Raw genomic sequence first — 23,839 nt, 5'->3', positions numbered from 1 at the left:
AATGCCCAGACAACTTGGAGGTAGAAACACGGTTGAACCCAAATCTCATGCATCACTGCCTCGTACAGGTAGAGTGTGCATGCAAGAGTAGAAGCCGATGAAACTGAAAGACACATACCAGCTGCACTACATAAACAAATCGGAGCCAGCACTCAGATCTCGTCATCAGGCGATCATTTTCACTGCCTGTAAACCTCCCAGGAAACACAATCTGTTCTAAACTTCTTTGGCCCTTATTCGATTACCAAGAAGAGGGACAGGTCAACATTCCAGGATGGAACAGTCACACACATAGACAATAAGAGGTTTCATGACGATGACCGAACCCTCAAACAAACACATTTCTGTTATTGTAGTGAAAGTCAAAGATCACGGATATCTGGGATCTGTGGTTTTGGACCGACACAAAAAACAAGGACAAAACTGATTCGGACAATATCAAAACAGCTTCCCATGTCAATCATGACATGTGGATGTACTTATATGTATACGTTTCCTGCTCATTTTAACCAAGAGACTCCTACAAAGTCCCTAATGCTACCCCAACTTGGTAAGTCTAAGGACATGAGAGCTGAGTAACCGTAGGTATAGTTACTGTTTTCTTTGGTTCTGTTTTCCTTTTCATTGCAAGGTCAGCATCACCATCTTCAACACTTCACAGCACCAGCTTCAAATAGAAAGTGGCAGTTTTTGGAGTGAAGCTGAAACCTTGAATGTTTTGCTGGAATAAATATTTCATGAAGGATGAAATGTGAAAAAGGCTATATTTGAGTGCACTATGTGAGTGTGTGCCCGCGTGCACAATGCTATGGGTCATTATGATAATTTAAGGCTGTGGCAAAGTTATTATTTTCTGCTGAAGTGCAGATTCAGACATGCTGGAAGACTTAAATGAGATGTAATACTATATGAAGGCATCTTCTTTCTCAATATGGCAAGGAATGCATGTACTCTGCCATGATAGACATTTCGAATGAAACAACTCTGTAGTTTTCTTCAGCTTGCTTGCATCTGTAGGAAACTAAATAAAACCTTCAGAAAACCAAGACCTAACTTTTTCCTATTCCACCTCGCATCTATCGCTCTTGTTAACATATATACTCTACAATCTGTGACATAAATAATGTACATACATACACACTAACTAGCTGAAGCCACTACTTCACCACAGATCCAGACTGCTCATTTGTTATGTCAGTCTGCAACAATATGGTCCAGAAAATAATATATCAACAACTATTAGATGGATTGTATGAAGTTTGGAAACTGTCTTTGTGTAAACCTTATTAAATGCTCACATACATGCTGTGAGTATGTTGACTAAGGTCAAACAAACAAAGCTGAGGGTTTATCAAACTGAGAGAAGCTGAGTTTGATAAACATTTTTAATTTAAATAACGCAATGTCTTCAGCTGACCCACCATCACATTTTCAACGTTTGCTGCCCCTTCAAAGGAAGACAGCAGCATTGTGTTGAAAATGCCCCAAATTACTTCCTGTACGTGAACATTGACCTTAAAAGGGTCTTTCTTCGTCATGTGAATTATTAATCAATCTATCAGGCGAAAAAAGCCAGAGCAGCTTCAAAATCTTAGGGATGCAGCATGGAGTAAATGGGTCAACAAAGTGTGGCTTACTATGATCACACACCCCAAACCAATAGATGTTCCATGATGGCGACATTTCTTAGCCTTATCTATTGGTGACCGATCAGTAAATTCTATTATTTAACCTTTTCATGTGTCATTTCTAACAGTATTCCTGTTTTTTAAAGGTAAAAATCTAAGTTTCCAGCTTAACACCAGCCCAATAGTGTTGTATTCTTGTATGCAATGAGAAATACACCCTCATATGGTTGTTAGAGATTTTAGTTCCACAAATTATGCACATATAATGAACACAGATAATGAGCTCTACTTCTGAATAGGTTCCCTAGGCTTAGGTTTATGTGATGGTGAGTGTGTAGCAGTTTGTGTGACTGGAAGACTCAAAAAGAAAATACACTGTAGAATGTCTAATACACACACATGCATACAACAAATTGTAAATGTGAGTATAAATACACACAGCCCAAAGGGAACCTCAGCCACCATGTGATTAGATACACATCTTTTCAAGCAAGTCGGAGAAAGCAGCAGGATCCTGGCGAATGAGATTAGTTTAGCATAATTCTCATTTTGTTAAACCTCTTCCATCTTATTTTTTGATTCTGTTTCCATCCATAATAGTTGTTTACTGCTGTGTCTTAGTGGATATATTTGTTTATACATTTGAGCATATCTGCCTGAAATGTGATTCCTCTGGGGAATGTATATTAGTGATAGAGAAAGTGGCTATTTTCAGCACGTCATGACCTCAAACAGGTAGCAGAAAATAGGAGTATTACACCAAAAATAGCCTTACAAAGTGACTTCACTTGCTGTCTTATTTCAAAGTCTTTTATCTCATCTAAACATTTCCCTGTCCTTGGGAGCGTCAAGAGCGTTAAACCTGAGCTTTCATAATGGCTGCAGCTTTTTCTTTAGTGATATTTGTGAAATTGAAGTCAACCTTGTAAAAAATTCAAGTGGCGTAAGACCTTGATCTGCTCAGGAACTGGAAAAGGGAAAACGTGGAAATATAAAACACCCAAGTGGGCTCTGATAAATGTTTAATATGAGGCCCTTCTGATGGTGCATTAAACGTATGGGCTATGGTCAACACAGCATGACAACTTTGCACCAAGGATGGCAGAGTTGGCTAGCGGAAACACTGGATGACGAGCAATGTGTTAATATAAAACATAGGCTTCAAATTAAATACATTTGAGATTGATAAGATAAGATTGATGTCCTTGGGGGCATTTTCCTTCACTGGTGATTTAATACTGAACTCGTATTTATTTATTTTTTAAATCTCTGGTATCAGTATAGCACTTCTGAATGCTCTTATTGAGCTTTGCTTTGATAATACTCTCGCAAAAGTTTCTATAGTAAAGCTACTCAATGTGTGAAGGATTGCATCTGTAAACATTACATTTGATTATTTATTTGCCTGTTGTCTATCCTTCAAGTGAAGCACTGAGGTGCTTGACTGGTCGCAAACAGAAACCGAAACTATAGGCACTTGTTTGAATTATTAATGATCAATGAAATTATTAATACCCCACACAAAGAAATATTCATTGTTATAAATATTTCCGTTACCACTGATTAGTGTTTTAAAAGTCTGACCTTGAGGACTGAAAAGGACTGAGGGCAAATAATGTTCGGTTTGTGTTTTATAAACCAAAAAATGCATGTAGCCTAATTAGCATGTAGCCTAATTAGCATATTCCCATCACTGCGAATCTAGTCGCAGTGTGCGCGCTCAGTCACGCAAAAGCACGCGCCCTCGTTCTCCTGCTCTGTAGTCGCGGTGTCCCGCACAGCACGAGCACACGGTAGTCTCTTTCAGCACGGGACAGATCCTCTGTACTTCATTACTGCAATATGGCGAGAGAGGTAAGAAATGCGGCTCATCCGCTGCCTTTTCTCTTGTATTTCATGAACAAAACCCGAAAATGATGTCCCTTCGTTTTTTATAAGAAATGCAGTCTTGTAAACTGAATGTCTTGCTTGCTGTTCCTCCGATGCATGTGGTTTCTCGTGGTTAATGTTAATGTTAATTGTTAATTCAATCTTTTCCACCGCTTGGACTTGTCTTCTTGTGAATTGAAACTGAAATATCAGAGAGTCTTGCCAGGTTATCTTTAAGTATGAAAATATTTTTCATGCAGAAGCTCCATTGCATTTACTTTCACTCTACTTTTTGAGCTCTGTACTAACAGGCAGATATGCATATTTTTTCATACGTAGTGTTTTTTTCTTGCATGGTCAATTAAGAAAACATAATGTCCTCCAGTTAGAGAATATCCAGTAGGCTCGAAGATGAGGAGGCTGATGGTGTGCTGAAGATGATGGAGCAGTCAGCACCATGGACAGGGACAGCCTCTCTCTGTCTTTCACACTGTCACTTCGAAATTGTCTTGACAGGAATGTGTCCTTGCATTTTAAATGAGCCACATAGGGAATCAGCTTTCCAATTCCCAGCTCTCATAAATAGAGCCAACATGATTGGCAACTCACTATTGTGCAGGCAGTGTCATAGCACAACTACAACAAACTGTGTTGCTGATGTATTTTTAGCCTCAGTAATGTCTGCTAGCTCTCAGGCCAGCATGCACGTCTTCCTCTCGTCCCCGTTGTGTCCTTGGTGATGTAACCATCATGCTGAAGACATAATCTGCTTTAGTTATCATAATAATGATCCCCCTGGAAGAGCCATTTCTTTGCAAGATTGAGCCAGCGTATAGTTGTGCCAGCATACAGTACATGCATGAGTGTAAATATGTGATCATATGTATGTGAACACACTAAACATGCAATGTATGAGTGAGTGAAGTTGTAATTCAAGCTTAATGGTGCTGCAGGTAAAGGTGTAGTGACAATAAGCTGCGCAGGATTCTTGCCATATTTTTTCCGAGCCTGAAAGACATTGGCAGAGGGTCCCTGATTTTCCCTCTGGTGCTCTGCCAGCATCCCTGTCCAAGCCCCATCAATTACACACACGTGCATGCACACAACTCAAAATGCACATGCACACAAACACACCCAGTCAGTGCAACCAGGAGAGATTTTATGTCCAAGGCCCATCAATTATCCATGACATATTTAATGTGAACAGGCTGCTGCAGTTTGTAACCATCAGTGATTGGAGTTAGAGATGAGCAGCATACCCAGCTCTCGGTCTCTCTTTTATATTATATTAAAAAAACACATTCTTTGACATTTTCGTGTATGCCAAGTCAGCAAAGGACCATGTTAAGTGACTGAGTATCATTTAGCTCATCCTGCAGACTATTTGTGCTGCGTGGACAATCTCTGGATCCATTAAGTCCACCAATTCCAGACCCTCCTCGTCTGTAGGCTAGCCCTGGCTCAGCATACACTGTTGATGAATAATGTGTTGAACCAGTAATCATCAGAGGCTGGCTCAGGCTCAGCTGTCCACTGAAACAATGCTCCACCTTTATCCAACAGAGATTTCCTCTTTCAGCTTAGTCACTGATCTTCCTCCAGATGTCATGGAAAGGTGACAGTTTTGTCAACACTGTCTTAAAATTAAACGATTTATAGACATACAATATGGCTAGCGTTGCTTGGCAGAAAACAGGTCAAATGCTGCTCCAAATGGCAGAAAATCAGTTGAACAGATGACAAGAGAGCTGAAAAATACTAACTTGGAGACAAGAATGAAACATCTGACTGAGTGTATTTACTGTGCATACTGTAATTGTGTATGCCCTTTGCATTGCTGCTCAATGGCACTCACCCGTGCTGTCGTTTTACGTTGTTTGAGTCAGAGTGACGAGACTATGAAACATGTCATGCATTGAGAGTTACACAGACCCCAATATCCAGGCTGGAAGTCAGAGATAGGGAAGGGTATCTGAGTAGGAATGACAATGAAAATATGTGATTTAGTGACATCCATCCATGGCTGGATAGTGGAACTGATGTACTCTACAGTAGTTTGGTTCTTGGTGTTTTTTTTGTCTGGTGAGCCAGTGGCTTGTAAAATACATTTGTTTATTTTGTTTGCTAAATTCATAATGTTTTTATGAACCTCTAAACTGGTTATAAGTCCTCCATCTTTTTCTTATTTTATATCTTCAACTGAGTACATTTCATTGTGCAGTTAGTCAATGTGCAAACTAGAAGTAATGGATGTGTGGGTGGTAGGAGAAGTTAGACAGAGCTGCATGATGCACAGCTTCTTAATAGTCCTGTGTGATCAGTGTGACATTTTAACATTGCTGTCTGCTTGTGTGCTATACTTAGACACAGTAATAGGCTGGATTTGAACCCTGATCTCCCACGCAGAAAAGTAAACATCAGATCTCTGCCAACAGAAAACATTTATCTTTAAGGCTCTAATGGACAGAGAAAAGACCACTCTGCCCGGTAACATCAACACAACATGACCAAATAAATATGTTATGTTTACGTTTTCTATTAACAAAACAGTGTAGGTGTTGGAGGATTTGGACAGTTGAAAGTTATTTGAGAGTGGGCACCACGTTTAGGACCAAGTTATAACAATGTAGATGCTATGACCCACATCTATAAACCATCAATCAGAACATGACATGAAATGACACAGAAGACACTGGCAGGCACAACCAGTCAGTTGTGACCTTTAACTAGGACATCCCCATTGGACGAATCACTTTTAATTTTGTCACACAAGTGTCCACGTTTGTTAAAAATCATGGGATTGTCTGGAGAGATGTTCTTTGAAGATGTATTTTTGAAGAAATAAAGGGACATGTTTGATTGGCCGCCACACAGACTCATGACACTTGCTTGCTTTGCTCAGCTGGGAGCTACATGTAGCAGAGAGATGTAAGAGGGAGGTCTATAGGTCAACAACAAGTCAAAACACACTGTGATGTCCCACTGGCCTGAAAGCTGAGCATGTGACAGTGCAGTTCAAGCTGCTGGGTTTCAATCTGGTCTGAACTTCTGTCAACTAAAGTGTCAGCATCCTTCTTCCTGTGTATTTGTTTCCTCAGACCTTATTTTCTTTACCTTTTTCCATCTTCTTTTCCTCCCTTTCTTTTCTCACATATTTTCAACTACAGTATCTTATTTCCTTCCTTAGGGACTTCCATAATTACATTACATTACATTACATTGCATTTAGCTGACGCTTTTATCCAAAGCGACTTACAATAAGTACATTCGACCAGGAAGACACAACCTTGAAGAAAACAGAATCATATAAGTACATCAGGTTTCATAGAGCCAAACATTTCAAGTGCTACTCAACTGGCTTTAGATAAGCCAGTCCTTTATTAGTATATAAGTGCTTTGTTAGTAGTTCTTTGTTAGTAATTATATCGCTCGAGGTGGAGTCGAAAGAGATGAGTTTTCAGTCTGCGCCGGAAGATGTGCAGGCTTTCTGCTGTCCTGATGTCAGTGGGGAGTTCATTCAACCATTTTGGAGCCAGGATAGCAAACCCACGTGTTTTTGCTGATGGGAACTTGGGTCCCCCTCGCAGCGAGGGTGCAGCGAGTCGTTTGGCTGATGCAGAGCATAGTGCACAAGCTGGGGTGTACAGTTTAACCATGTCCTGGATGTAGGAAGGGCCAGATCCATTCGCAGCATGGTACGCAAGTACCAGTGTCTTGAAGTGGATTCTAGCAGTTACCGGAAGCCAGTGAAGGGAGCGGAGGAGCGGAGTGGTGTGGGAACATTTAGGAAGGTTGAAGACCAAACAAGCCGCTGCATTCTGGATGAGCTGCAGAGGTTGGATGGCACATGCAGGTAGACCAGCCAGGAGGGAGTTGCAGTAGTCTAGGCGTGAGATGACGAGAGCCTGGACCAGAACCTGTGTCGTTTTCTGGGTCAGCTGGGGACGTATCCTCCTGATGTTGTAAAGCGTGTATCTGCAGCAGCGGGTTGTAGCAGCGATGTTTGCAGTAAACGACAGGTTGTTATCTAGGATCACACCCAGATTCCTTGCAGTCTGAGTCGGGGAAACAACAGAGGTGCCGATGTTGATTGTCAGGTCAAGAGTGGGACAATCTTTTCCCGGAAGGAAAAACAGTTCAGTCTTGTCAAGGTTGAGCTTGAGGTGATGAGCAGACATCCACTGAGAGATGTCAGCTAGACAAGCAGAGATGCGTGCGACGACCTGGGTCTCTGAACGGGGAAAGGACATAATTAATTGGGTTTTGTCAGCGTAGCAGTGGTATGAAAAACCATGCGGGCTAATGACTGATCCGAGCGAGTTTGTGTACAGGGAGAAGAGGAGGGGACCAAGAACAGAGCCCTGAGGGACCCCTGTAGTTAATTGACAAGGGTCGGACTCGGACCCTCTCCAAGTAACCCTGTAGGTACGGTCTTTGAGGTATGAGGTGAGGAGGGAAAGTGCAGAGCCTGAAACTCCAAGTTCTTGGAGAGTGCGAAGGAGGATCTGATGGTTCACCGTGTCGAATGCAGCAGACAGGTCCAACAGGATGATGACAGAGGAGAGGGAGGCTGCTTTAGCCGTGTGCAGTTCCTCAGTGACAGCAATGAGAGCAGTTTCTGTGGAGTGACCTGCCTTGAAACCAGACTGGTGCGGATCCAGAAGGTTGTTCTGATGGAGATAACAGGAGAGTTGTTTAAAGACAGCGCGTTCAAGTGTTTTAGACAGGAACGGGAGGAGAGAGACAGGCCTGTAGTTTATAACATCAGACGGGTTGAGAGTGGGTTTCTTTAGGAGAGGGTTTACTCTTGCCTCCTTGAGGCTGTTTGGAAAGTGACCAGAAGTTAGAGAAGTGTTGATGAAATGGGTGAGAAACGGTAGAATATCAGGAGCGATAGTCTGAAGGAGGTTTGAAGGGATAGGGTCCAGAGGACAGGTGGTAGGGCGGGCAGAGGTAATGAGGGTAAGAACCTCACTTGGAGAGAGAGGGGAAAAGGAGGTTAGTGTGCGGGTGGAAGGAGGGTCTGGTGACCCAGCGGTGAGTAAAGGTGAGTCAGAAAAAGAAGAGCGAATATCATCAACCTTTTTGGTTAACAAAGTCGCTTTTCAGAAGTGAGGAGGGGGGAGGGGCTTTGGGAGGGTCCAAGAGGGTGGAGAAGATGGAAAATAGTTTTTTGGGATTGGAATAGGAAGATTGGATCTTATCTTGAAAGAAAGTGCTTTTTGCCTGAGAGATCGAAGCAGAGAAAGAGGAGTGGAGAGCCTGATAGGGTAGGAGGTCGTCATGGTGTTTGGATTTCCACCGTTTCCGCTCTGCTGCCCTAAGGACGGTTCTATTAGCACGCAGTGCGTCATTTAGCCAGGGAGCAGGAGGGGACTGACAAGCCTGCAGAGATGTGAGAGGACAGAGAGAGTCCAGAGAGGATGAGAGAGTAGAGAGGAGAGTTTCTGCAGCAGAGTTTGGAGGCAGGAATTGGAACGAGTCAGAGGAAGGGAGGGCTGAGAGCACCGATGAGGCAAAAGTAGAGGGGGAGAGGGGGAGAGGGAACGAAGGTTACGGCGGACAGGTGCAGGATGAGTAGAGATTAGTTTGTTATGTTTGGAAAGGGGTAGAGAGAATGAAATGAAGAAATGATCGGATGTGTGGAGTGGGTTTACAGAGAGGTTAGAAGTAGTGCAGTTCCTTGAGAATATGAGATCAAGGACATTGCCAGCTTTATGAGTTGGTGGGGAAGGAGACGGTGAGAAAGCAAAGGCGGTTAACAGAGATGTTAGTTCGTCTATCTTCTCTGTCTGGAGGTTGAAGTCTCCGAGAAGTACAGCGGGAGGGCCAGTTTCAGGGATGTGTGAGAGGAGATAATTCCTCATGTCTTTCTTTGTTTTCCTTCCTTTCTTCTTTTTGTTTGTTCTTGCTACCCTCCATTATCTCTTATTTCTTTTTTCTTTTTTCTAACAATCCTGACGCTTAAAAATCTACACAACTGGACCTGGATATCAGGTTTAAATCCTTCAGCAAACAGAACTATTAACTGCTAATATCTGTTTGAAGTAAACAAGTTAAAACTACTCAATTAAAAAATTGAATGCGAGACCTCCTCACCCAAAACAAATCTCACAGTGACGAACAAATTACCCGTATGGATCTTTTGTTTATCTCACTCGGCAAAATGATTCTTACTTGGATAAAGGATTCTCAATCGTGTGCTGATAATTGCTTCTATTAATAGAGTGACTTGTTGTTCATCATGATGGCCTGAAGATAGCACGAGGAGGAGGAGGAGGGGGGGAGGAGGGGGGTGTTTTTTGAGATGAAGAACGCAAAAAGAAGGATATTCAAAGCTCTGGCAGACAGAAAGATCTATTGGCAGTGAGATGATTTTGGCTTTTGGCTGATAAAAATAGCTGCTTGGATGCTATTCTGGGTTGTGAGTGATATACTCTATATAGAGATGAAAGGCTGGCACTGTACTATGTCTGCTGACTGCTTACTTGGAAATGACTCTCTCCTGCTCAGGCAACCTCATAAACTGAAAATATGCTTGCTCTTAATTATAACAACACTGCAGTAGCTGGACAAACGATCCACAGAATAAAATGTAGTGAATATAATAAGCCAACAACTACAATATGGCCGACACATTCTTGGAAATATGGAGCAGAAATAAAGTTTGAAGCTCTGAATTAAAAACATGCTTATCTGTGTTATACTCAATTTTCACACACGCTTTTTGTTCATTCCCTTCTCCCTCCCTTTACTCTCCTATTGTATCTCTAATTGCCATCCTCTTGAGGGGAGTCATTTATATCAACAGGGGGCATGTTACATTGGCCCACTTGGTTGCTGCTTTATTCCTCTCAGGGGAATGACTGTTTGGGTGTAAAACACTCCACTCGGCACCAAAGTGCTGCAAAAGGATGTCTTTCAAAGTGTTATTACTGCAATTGGGTCCATTGATGCTGGAGGAATGAAGTGTTGGTGTAGTAACACAGTACCTTTCTCACACTGTGTAGCCCTTATGTACCTGCGTTGTCAAGAAAAACCCTGAAAACCATCACCATTTTAACGTATAATAAAGAATGTATTTTAAATACAACTGATATGTTAATGGGCCTAAGCCAGTGGAAGAACAAACCACTGACATTATATTAAGACTGCCACTTAGTCACTTTAAGATGCAATTGTTATGTGTATGAATTGAATGTTGTACTGTGTATGGTGATTGTTATTTTACTTTATTATCATCATCCAGTGCCAAAGCCAAATTCCCATTATATGTATATTTAATGGAGAATACAATATTCTAGTCTGAATGAACGTTGTGAGAGGGTTTTTGAACACTACACACAACACCAAATGAAATAGACCTGTTACTCTTGTACGATTATGTTTATATATTAATTTTGAACCACAAATTGAACACGTGTGCTTTTCTCCTGTTGTCTATCTGCTCAGTTTCATAACCTTCAGGAGCTGAGGCACAATGCATCGCTGGTCATCAAGGTGTTTGTTCAGAGAGACTACACTGAAGGAACCGTGTGCCGCTTCCAGGCCAAGTTCCCCTCCGAGCTCGACAACAGGGTGAGCACAAACACACTTGCTGTATACACACATCCATGCAAAATGTAATATATTGACCAAAACCCAACTCACCTGAAGCAACACCCCCGTTCTCTGATACTGAAATAGTGATAGCCCAATATAGCCTAATAAGATCAAAATGGTGCTTCCCAATATGAAAGAACAGGTGTGAGTGATGGCTGTTGGTTTGTAAGGTATTTCCACCCCACAAAAGGATGCAAACGTTGAGCTTTAATGTCCTGCAGTTCTAACTCAGCGGAAAAAAACAGTATAAGTATTAGAAATGTATTCAAAATCTTCTGATCCTCAAAAGAAAGTTGAATCTAATGAAGCCCTTCTGCTTTTTTACACTCACTTTAGGCTCTGGAGAATTGGTGCTGTTTATTTGCTCTTTTCACCTTTCCACATTAGCATCTGTGAATTCTGTTATGTTGGGGTATTATTGTAGATTTGTCTAGTAATTACCATCTTAGGCAGACAGTCCACATAAACAGAGCAAAAAGGAAACATAAACACAGAGAGAAACACAGTGGGAGTCAGTGCAAAGGGGCCATTAGTGAGCGTTTTAAATGTAATGCTGTGCAAACCACTACCGACTGCTGTCACAGTTTAAAAATCTATCTTTTCATGTATATTTCTTCTTAATTTTCACGTGACGTTTGTTGATAAATTCTCTGACAAAGCAGGAGTACTTTGGGTTGAGCAGATTGCAGCTGGTGTGTTTGGCAGGTCGTTTTATAGCGGAACAGCCTGTTCCCACTGTTATGCCAGAAGACTTTCACAGTCCTTATGGTGTGTGCATGTCCCTACCTGGATGTCTGTTTGTGTTTGTAAGTAGATTGAGCGAACCTTGCTCGAGGAGACGGTGAAGACGCTGAACTCTTATTATGTGGAGGCAGAAAAAATCGGGGGCCAGTCGTACCTGGAAGGATGTCTGGCCTGTGCAACAGCTTACATCGTCTTCCTCTGCATGGAGACACGCTATGAGAAGGTACTGTCATACATTTCTCCAAACCACTTGTGTACCTGAAGGAACATTTAACTTTGTATCAATGAAAATATGGCTGCACATTAGGTTTGGGAAATATGTGTTGTAACAATGGTTTGGTAAACTGTTGTTTAGCTTTACACGGGTCGTAAGGCACAATGTGTTACTTTGGACACAGCTAGGCAAGTTTCTTCCCCCTGATTCTAGTCTTGTTGCTAAGATAGGCCCATGGGTATTTTTTTACTGAAGACATGTTGTTATTTCACAGCAGGAAAAGCTCCGGTGTAAATAATAAAGTTCGTAATGGCTGCATTTAATTTTGCTGCTTCAGTTTCAGGGTCCTGGTGTTATTCATCCTGGCTCACTGTCCCACCTCTATGGCTTACTGGGACACTTGAATAGAGCAGAGCCATCAATCATTTTATTGGTAACACCGGTGCTTTTCCTGCTATGAAAAGTGAACATTTCTGCTGTGGAAAAAGCCCATTGCCTTAGGAATTTGCACAGTGCATGCACAGGCATTCGAGTGGTTGACGCCTGACTTTCCCAATGACGATTAATGAAACAAAATATTCCATCTTATCTTACTGACCTATTTATCTTCAGCAAATATTTCTTATCTGTTGAATTATTCCTTGGAGCTTTCTTGAGAGCACACACTTTTTTATAACGCTTGTTTTAGTATTGCTTCCCAATGATCTTCTTTTTCCTGCAGCTAAATAGATCTCTTATAGAAAACATGATCATTATTCAAGAGGCCCCTCTTAAGTCTTTTAGAACAATGTATGGATTGCAGGAATCTAATAAGGCCTTAAAGGGCAAACCCTGTTAGTCGCAGTGGACTGACACTGTGAATATAAAAATATATATAAATAGCCATTCATCCTTTTTCTGATCCGAGTATCCTGTTGAGGGTGGCAGGTGGATACAAATGATATTGTAACATGTACTGGATGAGAGCAAGGTTAACCTATGCTGAGATATATCACATATGGATGAGAGGAAGAAACTAGAACACCTGGAATAAATATATGCACACCCAGCATGCCAACTGTGCTGCCATGATAAATATGTAATCATTATGGAATTTTGTTATTCAAATATTAAAGTCAGAAAGGTAATTGAGTGGATCTGGATGGGTTACATTGACCTCCACCTTATAAGAATCCAGAAGGTCGCCTGGTACTTGGAAAACCCCCAACATTAAGAGATTACACTCGATTCTCTCTCAGCTGTTCGTCCACCTGTGTGCTGGTGCACAAGGCATGGCACGCCAACTGTAACGTGACATTTACCTGCAGCAAAACCAAGATGTCCATCTTGAGAAAGGGCAGGTGACTAAACCTCTTTGTTGCAGCATGTCGCTACATGAGATGGAACACATGCACACACACACAATCCCAGACACATGCACAGGGAGTTTGATTAACCTCTTGTGACTTTGTCGGTTGTTTTAGATTGAACTAGAGTGGCGTGAAGTCCCAGCATGCCTCTGTGTTCTGATCGTTGTCACCCGCAACATTCATCTCCCTAGTTTTGTTGCATTCTGTAAACATGTCTTTATCAAAGCAGTACAGAGATACTTGGAGCTTGACCTAGGAGCACAAAAGGACTTGTTGCTGTCATGAAGCCATGCGCAAACGCATTGGTCTGAGCTGCTTTCATCTCCTCGTCAGCTGGGTGCCGCTCCATTGAGACGCTAAGATGCCATCAAACACACAGGAAAGCTGTTTATTTACTTGTTTAACTTAACCATCTTGGCTGAATGATGTTGCGACTGACAAAGATCAAATATACCCACCCAAGTTGATGCTGTGTGTGCGTGTACGTGTGTGTGTGTGTGTGTGTGTGTGTGTGTGTGCTGATAAAGAGGCCACACACCAGAGAGCGTGGATCAGTGTGCAGATTCATTGGAGCACCCAGAGCCCTTGATGCTTACATCTCACCCTATCAAAGGACACTGATTGCTCCCAGCATGTCAGAACAGATACATGTGCACACAAGCGTTCAGAAAGCTTCCCTCACACACAGCATGTGCCCTCATCTCCCATTTGTTGTTCTTCTATTATTCACAAGAATGTGCCTGAACACTCGGGTTTCAGTCAGACACACATAATTCCCTTTATATTGCACTTGGTGACATAAACAACTTTCTTTCTTGCAGAGGAATAAACACTCGCGGCATGCATGTGAAACAGACTGTGACACCTTCGCTTCCTAGGCGATATACACACAATCTTAAAGCTTTTTCTAGAAGGGCTGTAACAGACAAGCCAGCACAAAGTGGCACAGCTTGAGTACTTTGTTTCGCTGAAGTGACACAATTGGCTAGCCGTGATACGGTTGGCCTTTCGGGCCACAATAAATAATAAGGCTCCTCTCTATGATGCTGTATTCTCTTTGATGGCGTTATAAAACAAGACACACTATTGATACCTTAACCTGACTGATCTGACTGATTTAAGGCAGCACAATGGAGCAAACCGCTGCCTTTTCACTGAGAAATGTACTCTGTTGTTTTCTCCTCAATGTTAAATCTTTCCAGGCATTTCATTGAAAACACATCTTCTTTGTTGTCTGCCAGTTGGAGATAGAAAGAAGTATTCTTCTGTGGTTTTGGTCTCCTCTAGCAGGGGTCACTATATTAGCAGCTGTGCCTGCAGCTGTAACAGGCTTTTGACATCCCAGAGGAGCGCTGCTCAGTGTGTTTCCCACTCTCTATTGTTTTAACCTGTCAATGCTGACCTTTAGTTAACTCAAATATGTGGAAGTGAATATTTCATGTTTAATACATCAGAAACAAAAGTTTTTACATCCCCAATACAGCATACTTCAAGTGATTGCTGTAGTTGTTCTACGGATTCTATTGTTGTTGTTTTAACCATCAATTGTTAACAGAAAATCCCTTGGAAAGAAAGACAAGTAATGACACATGTTTTAAACAAACCCCTATGTTAGCCTGACTTTCAGATGCCATCAATGTCAGGGTCGCATCCTAAAGTTGTAGACAATATGGGTAAACTGGTTTCTCATTGTATATACAGTAGATAATGTTGTGGTCTTTTTTCTTAAGTGATACAAATGTGTGTTGTCTTAGTAGAGACCCCCAGATATGCTTCAGATTGCCTCTCTCTTTAGAAGTGGTGACAGCAATGTCAGTGAGGCCCAGTGGAGCGTGGGTTGGCTGATTGACATGGTTAGGCAGAGTGTAGAAGAGGCTTGGCACATCAGCCTTGTTGATGTCCACAGAGGCATATCTGAGGCTGAATAAGCTGCTCTAATGATGCCACTTTGGCTATCATCAGTCCATTTAGCATCTCCACGCATCAGTCCGGAGTCATTTGGTTGCTACCAGCGGGACCATGGGACTGCTTCCCAGTGCTACGGTTTTGTTAAACTCTCTAAACAATGTGTGTAGTTGTAATGCGTAGAGTAATGTAATACAGGCATGCTTGTTTGAATTTCTGTGCCGAGGCATGGTCTGAACTTGGTGCTCAGCTTCACTCCACTGCTGTTCTTGGGTATTTAGCACACATTTGATCCAATACTCACTTGCAAAACTGAGATATACAGTAAGTCCAGTGCCAATGCAATCCAAATAAACTGTCCACCTCGCATTGTATAGTGTTTCCGAATTGACCCGACAGTTAACCAAGGCATGACATTTAGAGCCATATTTGGAATCAGGAACCATGGCTTCCAAATGGAAAACTTCAAAAAGAGAAAAGCTCAAGCTTGTACTTTTTACTAAACTAATACATACAGCCTTGCTTGACATGAGTGGCCTAGAAATATGTATAAAATAACTTCCGTACTTCGAGCATAATATAATTACTTTGAGTTTAGATTATAATGTTCAGTAAAAATAGAGACAGGCAATGAGTTTCAGTATTGTATGCGGTTAGTTACTGCAGCCCTGCCATGGTTTGGCGTCTTTTTATCTACATGGTTACACAGAGTGCACTTTGAAAAGCAATATGCAGGTAATGGGTCCCCTGTTAGAATGTCTGTACAGATTATTTTCTGCTGGATCACATTTTAGGCTTGTTTCTTTAGGTTTTCACTATGCCTCCAGTGATTCTAATCAAATCTTGATTGTCTCCAAATGTACCTCTGTCCTTTTTCTTACCCCTCACCAACCCTCTTGTTTTACTCCAGGTGCTGAAGAAGATATCAGGATACATCCATGAGCAGAATGAGAAGATCTACGCTCCTCGAGGTCTGCTGCTGACAGATCCCGTAGAGAGAGGCATGAGAGTTGTATCCTTCACTCATCTGCTGACCAAGAGTGTTAAAAAAGAATAACAGTCAGTGATATAAAGACTGATATGAGGTTGCAGAATGTGGGAGTTTGCAGAAACCAGACTTCAGGAAAGGTGACTAGTTAGAATCAATTGAACTACTAGCATCATGTTAGTTGGAAGAATTAAAAAGGAACACTCTTTTCTCATAAATGACTGTCAAGTTGAACAAGGCACGTAAACTCCAGCTGCTGCAGAGGAGCTGTTCAATGGCCAGCTGTCATTCCCAGGAGTACATTTAAAGGAGGGCAGACCTGAAAAAAGCACACATAAGATGTCCTTTGACGAGAAAAGGTGAAAAAGTAGTGATGTGATGAATCAGCAGCCTGAGGTGTGTATGCACTTGCGGTTCTGTGTTTTGTTTGCTCAGGACATGTTGTTCTTTTTTGCTGTGCCAAAACAGGGTGGTCTATCACAATCTTTTCAAATGTTTCTAACTCTTCACGAGGCCAATTTTATGGTATTTTATAGTTTGCAGAAGAAGCCAGATGTGAACATCTCTTTGTTAGTTGCAGTTAACCCAACAAAGTTCCTCTTGAAGTTAAAAGTCAAAAGGAGAGAGAATGTATCCAGTAGACCATCCCGTAAACAAGCTCCATGTCACAGGGCCAACCTATTAGCCAACACACCCCTGAACAATATAGTCTCTGTTCGTGGATGATAGAGACCTCAATCCCCCAAAGACCAGCACAACATGTGTCTCACTTCTACCTCTTTTACATGTTTCAACATACTGTGATTTGACTCAAAAACCCTCGAGTTGACACATCTGCAACTTATAGTTTTGAGAAGTTCTGGGGTTTATTTTTACTTGTCATGAGCTGTTCCAGATTCTACAATCTTTTTCAAGCCAAAACAAGATGCAATTGTATTTGGAGCACATTGGAGACAATCTGAGACAGGAGATAAGCATTACCAGGAAACTTGGGATGCAGAGCGGGGCAGGAAGCAGACACACACACACACACACACACACACACACACACACACACACACACACACACACACACACACACACACACACACACACACACACACACACACACACACAGGGACTTCTTCTGTTTGTTTGTTCTAAAACACTGAGCTCTCAAGTAGAAAATGTTCACAAGCCACCTCATCTGAGATTAAGTGTTTATTTGTGTGCACACCCACATCAACAAGGGATGAAATGCAGTGTGAGCAATACAGAAAGAGTGGTGGTCTGCTTTAGCTTTACACATTTAAGTGTGCAGAGGGTTTAAGTATGAAAGAATACAGGGCTTTTGTAATTGTAACTGTATTTGAATACCCTCAGTGATGATGATCCTTGACGTTCTCCCTGTCCTCAGCTGGAGATCAGTGTGTTTGAAGACCGGGGCTCGGGCAGCTCCAGTCCCAGCAGCAGCATGTCGTCGGCGGGCAGCAGTGCTCGGTGACAGGAGGGTCAGTGCCAGGATTACGGGTTCCACCACAGGGGCAGCGGGACGCTTACCAACATCCGCATGCTGAAACATGAGAGCACCAGGTTCTGAGACAGGTGGAGAGCATAAAAGACGAGGAGGTGATCCACAGCATTCACACTCTCCCTGCTTGGGCCTACAACCTCGAGAACAGGATCTGGCTTATACACAGGATAACAGAATAAAAACTAGTGCAGCAGCCAACTCTCATTAAGGGAACATCTCTCACTCTCCAATAGCTATCCAAACCGACAAGCTCATGATTTACTTTCCTCCTATTTTTCCATTTGCCTTTTCTCTCATTCCATCTTGTCTGTTTCCATGAGTCACAGCGTCTCTGTCATAGGGATGATTCAGCGGGCTTAATCTTGATTAGGCTGGATGGCAATGCTTGATTGTTTTCACGAGGGTCTCTGTCACTAGTATAGTCTTAGGTCTGTGCAGCAGCTCTGAAGTCTGGAAGGAGGAAAGCCCCCTGGGGGAGCCATGTTCCCCTGTCTCGCTGAATGATTGTATTCACGTCAGGTGGCTGGCATCAGGCTCTTTGAATTCTGCTGTGGGACCCTCGGTTCTCTATTCTCTGTTCACACGCATTTGGCTTCAATATCAAACGGCGAACAAAGAGCACCTTGGATTATGTATTTATCTTTCTTGTTTACAGCAGTGGACGGTAGTGATCCACATCACAGCTGTAGGTTACATAAAGTCATATGAATGTACACAACCATGACCAATTACTCATACAGACACTAGCAAGGGGACATGAATGCACACGCAGACACACACAGGGCTAAGTGTTCCTACACACAGATCCTGGCAGGTGTGGAGACACATTTTTCTGTGGTCTCAGCTCATTGGGAACGCAAGCAAACCTAGGCCCTGTTTGCCTGCTCTAGTTTCCCTGGTAGTGTGTTGGGTGTCTGTGTGTATCTGTGTGTATCTGTGTCATCAGTCCCAGCCTTACTGAGTGTAAGATTAAAGCCTGCTTTGTTAAAAAGACGTCAAAGACTAAAGATCAGTGTCTCTAATGAGAACTGACGACTGGCATCTTTGATTCAGGGAAGAGAAAACAGTGTGGAATGATGTTTCTACAGCGGGTTGTTGTCTGTCTACACTGCTAATGTAGATGCAAATACATTTCTAATCATACAAATACAAAAAGACATTCAGCCATAATATATTTGTTTCTGACAGGCACAGGAAATACTAAGAACAGAGCGCGATTTAAAATGTCTTCTGTCATTTGTTATCAGAAATGTTGGGGTCAGTTTTTGTTTGTTTTTCTGAGTGAAACACAGTTATTGCTCCCTAGGGTCAGACAGAGGAAATTCTGTAATTCCCAAATGATAAATCCTTAAAACGATTGAGTGTAATGACAATAGTGGATTAAATAATTTCTCTCTCCTTAATGAAACTTACCTTTTAAACCGCTACTCATCCACCCTGCATGCAGGCTTGTTTTTAAAACAATCTCCGCAGTACATGCAAGACAATGAGAAGCATGAAATTGAGACAATGAGACAACGGGAAGCATATTCATCACCATGTAGCAAAAATGTTGATACCACCCACACAACATCAAGACATCACTGGAAAAAATAAGCCCTGTTTGATTGTCTAGTTTTTTTATTCCATGTTCCCACAGTTTGTGTCTTTTACCATTTTCTGTTTTGTTTTCTTTAATCTCGCCTCATAACATCATGTTTAAATCTACTCTGGGAGTGTAGCCCCTTTCCTCTACTTTAGCCACAAAGTTAGCTTTGATCAAAACCCCCCACTTGTCAGGTTGAAGTTAAACCGCTCACTGGAAATTTGTTTTAGAATTAAAGATGTTTTGCTGTAGTGGATCATTTAATTTCAACCAGACCTTATCGGAATGAGATGAACCTCCAAATACTTGTTACCGCAGCAGTGGAGTGCCGTTGTGCTTGTGTTCAGCCTCCTGTTCTTTTTGATGCCTTCATGTTTCATGCCAGTGGAATGGATACCCAACCTGGGGCTGATGGATTGAATAAAAACTGACTTAACAGTGCCAATAAGCAAATAAAGAAGCTCAATGGACAATGTATAAACCCGAATGCGTACACACATTGAGTGTGTATGAAGTGTACAGAAGAAGAACTTTGAATTGTACAGTACATGTACAGATAAGAAGTGTAAAGAAGTGGAAGGAAATGCCATAATGCTATATAATTCCAAAATATCATTGTTGCCCAGTATTAGTCCCTCAATACATTTTCAATGTTTTGATATCCTCTCTAGTTTGGGCATCAAGTGACAGAGCAGCTATGAAAGCATATCGTATGTACAGCTGTGTGCTGCTGTGAATCATCTGTAAAAATGAAGATAACAATTAGTTATGTGAAAACTGTTGATAATGTAGCTTATGATAATATTAGTAATAATAACAATGTAAGTTGTTATTGCATAGTGGGTGATGATTATCCTCAGGGGGAAGTCTGTGTGCCAAATTCAAAGCATAAAGCTCTTTAAAGGATATGTTAAAATGTACAAAGACATGTAAAGTTGTACGTTAAACGAATCTGAACCTATCCTTTAAGGCTGCGGTAAGAAATAAACACGGTGTCCCATATTTGAAGGCTTTATGTAGCTTGTTCTTTCAAGAGCAAGTTATATGATTAGTGAAGCGAACCGAGGGAGTGAAGGTTACAATATTTAATGTATTCTCATAAAAATATGAAAAATACATTGAGATTATCACGGAGCAGATTCAATGTTGAGTCTTGATCCTCTATCATGCAGACTATCAAGAAAACCTCTATGCCAACCCTTGTCTTTAGAGGAGAAACTTGTGGGCCAAGTGATGATGTGAAGTACATTTTTGTATGTTTATTCCCACGTGTCATATATATCTTGTACTGTATTTGAGAGTGCAGAACTGTTGAGTCCCCAGTAATGTATGTATGCTAGACTGTGTCAAGAAAGAGATGATTTATATTGCGATATAATGTCTTCCTCAAAGTGTAAAAGATTATGTTTAGTGTTGGTACCAGCCTCTTGGAGTTGCTTTGAGTTCTGCATTGATGTATAATGCTGCATGATGTGTGTGTGTGTGTGTGTGTGTGTGTATGTGTGTGTAAACACAGCGAGTGTCAGAAGTGAAATCCCTGAGCAACAAAACCCCGATTGGTAGTGCTGCTAGGAGAGAGGAATTGATATCTTATCTTGATGCTATTTATGTGTTTACATCGAGTTATTTATTTGCTGAAATGGATTCATATATTTTCTTTTCTCTTAAAGCCGATTATTATTCAAAGCCTGTGGAGAAGAGTTTCAGCTATCTCCATGAGATGAATAAAGTGTCTGGAGATGTCAAATGGAAGAGGATAATTGTGACTGCCGTTTGTTGTTAACAAGGATCCATGCTGCGTGTCTGCTCTGAGTTCATGTGCGGTAACACGAGGTCTATCTCTTACACACATTTCTGTGTCCACAGAAGGAAACTCTTCGATGATGCCTAGTCATGTCACCTGAGGGTGGGACCTCCAGATGGTCCGGACTGGGAGGTAAACTCTCTGGCCACGAGCCTCAGCTTCCTCCCACCTTAGCTGGTGTAAAATGTAACTGAGTACATTTACTCAAGTAATGTACAGTTTGAGGTACTTTTACTTTTCTCCTACTTTATTTTCTATCTTTTAAACTAAATAATGTACTTTTTACTCCACTACAGTTATTTGACAACAGTACCTATTGGTTACTTGGTACATCCAGGTTAATAATACTAATATCCCCAGTGTTTCCCACAGAATTTGATTCTATTTGTGGGGGCACCATACAAAAAAAGAAAAGCCAAAGGCCCCTTAACCTATTCGGGTGGTCCACGCATCCACCCCCCCCCTCAAATAACAAAATACATGTGAGTTCATGGCTACTGTAGCAGACAACGTTCTTGTTGCTCTTGTTACACCGGAGTTGAGGATCTGTGGGGTTTATTCTCCCAAAAATATAATTTACAATTTAGGCATTTAGCAGACGCCTTATTCCATAGCGACTTACAATGACCGATTACAGGGACATTCTCCCTGGAGTAACCGAGGGCTAAGTGCCTTACTCAAGGGCAAGTGATGTTCCAGGCAGGATTTGAACTCGCAACCTTCCGATCATCAGCCCACCTCACTATCCATTAGACCACTATCAAAAAATAAAAAGAATAATAATAAAAAATTATGAGATCCATTTGTGGCGGACCATATTTAATTGTGGCGGCCCGCCACAAATAAATCAATGTATGGGAAACACTGATCCCAAATAAACTAATCAATTATATTGTATTGTTATCAATAAAGAGCCAAGTAATGTACACATTATTGCAAAACGTAAACACTACAATACAGAGTACATTTTTGATGTAGCTTTTCGCTGCAGGTCTTTTACTTCTTTCACATAAGTCTACATTCTACACTGAACTGTAGTTGTTCGGCTCGGTTCTTAAATGTATCACTCTTGATCTCTGCTGTTTATGATTTGTAGTCGTTTAATCTAGTTGTTGGTCTAAATCTTATTGGTGTTAGGTAAGTGAAGAAAATATGCCATTGGGATGAAATAGGTAGATGTTTTGGCTACTTGGGGGCAGCGGAACAATTTGTGAAAAAACCACTCAAACAAACTAAAACATGTTGAGTTACCGGAACACACCCAACACAGTATACCCAAGGTAGGCAGGGTAACTCAAGCAGAACATTTACATTTAGGAGTTTAAAGGACTTGAACTGACTTTAGTTTGGGATTTCTACAATCAAGTCTTAACGATTGCAAAAAAAAGTTTACAACAATTGTTCTGTAGGTTCAAGGACGATGTGCTGTCTGCAGAACTTTTAATGAACCCAGCAGAGAATGAGCATATTGAGGGTTTTTTTAATTCAGAACTAAAAGGTCAAAATCATTGTACACCCCAAAGTGGCATAATTTAAAACACTCTGAATTAGCATAAACAGTAGCTGTTGAGAACACGGCGTGTAAAAGTATACGGGTCGTGCTGCAGCTACATTTTCCTGTCCTCTGTTAGAAGGTGTCGGCGACGGACGTGCGAGGAAGAACGGCTTTCCACAGGCTGTTCCAATTTAACTACTTTATTGATTTCCAGGGTAGTGAACTTGACATGCAATGGTAATTGGATGGGTGTGGTATCTGTAACATAAAGGTAAACATGTATGAACAAACATGTGCTACAGAGGGACAATTACCAGTGACACGGTTACACAGCAAACCAGGCAGACAAAGAAATGGCACAATTAGCTGGCCTATGCTGCCCTCTATTGGCCAAAGGCCGCAACAGAATGGCGATTGAAATGACACGTTATTACTAATGCTGTCAAAATTATCGCGTTAACGGCGGTATTTAATTTTTTGAATTAATTGCGTTCAAATATTTAACGCATTTAACGCATGTGCAGAATGGCCCGCCCCATTCTTTCACACACACATACGGGTATTGGGCCGAGGGGGACACCGTACTTCCGGTATCCGCCGTTTTACGCGAGGTGCAAGCAGCCGTACACCGTCTAGGTGTTGCTAAGCTTCCTGTACTGAATATCATAGTCTATTGCCTTAATCAATATCTAGTCAACTCTAAAATACCACATATATGCAATAGCATGATAATATTATTGTGACAAGTGGAGTATTCACCTGGTGTTTCCAGAAATTAGACGGAGATGCAGCCAAAATCGACGAAGGCCACTGTCGTTTTTCCATACATCTGCAGGCAGTCTGTAAGGGCAATCCGACAACCCACACAGCTCTAGTTTACGCTAGTAATGACCTAAAGCACACCCCTCAAGTCCAGAGATGTAATCCGAAGACATGCAGCGATTTCATCGGTCGTTAATTTAAAAGAAAAAAACGAGTACGCTCTGCCTGGCTACGTTAGCTAGCTGTTTATATTTGCACTTCCAGGATATTTGCACCTCCAGGAAAATGGCGTATTTATATATATATATATATGGCGCGTGTTGCATTGTGGGTAGCTCATGACATCACTGTGTGTGAAAGAATACATCCCACCAGTGGCAG

At 41.6% G+C, this 23,839-nt stretch overlaps 1 protein-coding gene across 5 annotated transcripts in view; it reads left to right on the top strand.

Annotated features, from left to right (window-relative positions):
- Positions 1-3,392: 3,392 nt before the first annotated feature.
- The window catches only part of LOC117460122 (golgin subfamily A member 7B-like), a 53,008-nt gene continuing 32,561 nt past the window's right edge, over positions 3,393-23,839 (top strand). For 4 of the 5 annotated variants that reach the window (XR_011644538.1, XR_004553601.1, XR_011644539.1 and 1 more), the window contains exons 1-6: positions 3,393-3,482; positions 10,950-11,075; positions 11,914-12,066; positions 16,222-16,323; positions 17,696-17,789; positions 21,264-21,333. Coding sequence is in view for 1 of the 5 variants with exons in the window: in XM_034101369.1 (XP_033957260.1) it covers positions 3,471-3,482; positions 10,950-11,075; positions 11,914-12,066; positions 16,222-16,323; positions 17,696-17,782 (480 nt within the window). In the remaining 4 variants the exon portion in view is untranslated. The other variant, XM_034101369.1, reaches the window with a different exon arrangement.

The sequence above is a fragment of the Pseudochaenichthys georgianus genome, chromosome 15 (genome assembly GCF_902827115.2).
Source record: "Pseudochaenichthys georgianus chromosome 15, fPseGeo1.2, whole genome shotgun sequence".
NCBI classification, from domain to species: Eukaryota; Metazoa; Chordata; class Actinopteri; order Perciformes; family Channichthyidae; genus Pseudochaenichthys; species Pseudochaenichthys georgianus.
The sequence above is the reverse complement of the archived record's forward strand: the minus strand, read 5'-3'. Positions and strand labels throughout refer to the sequence as shown.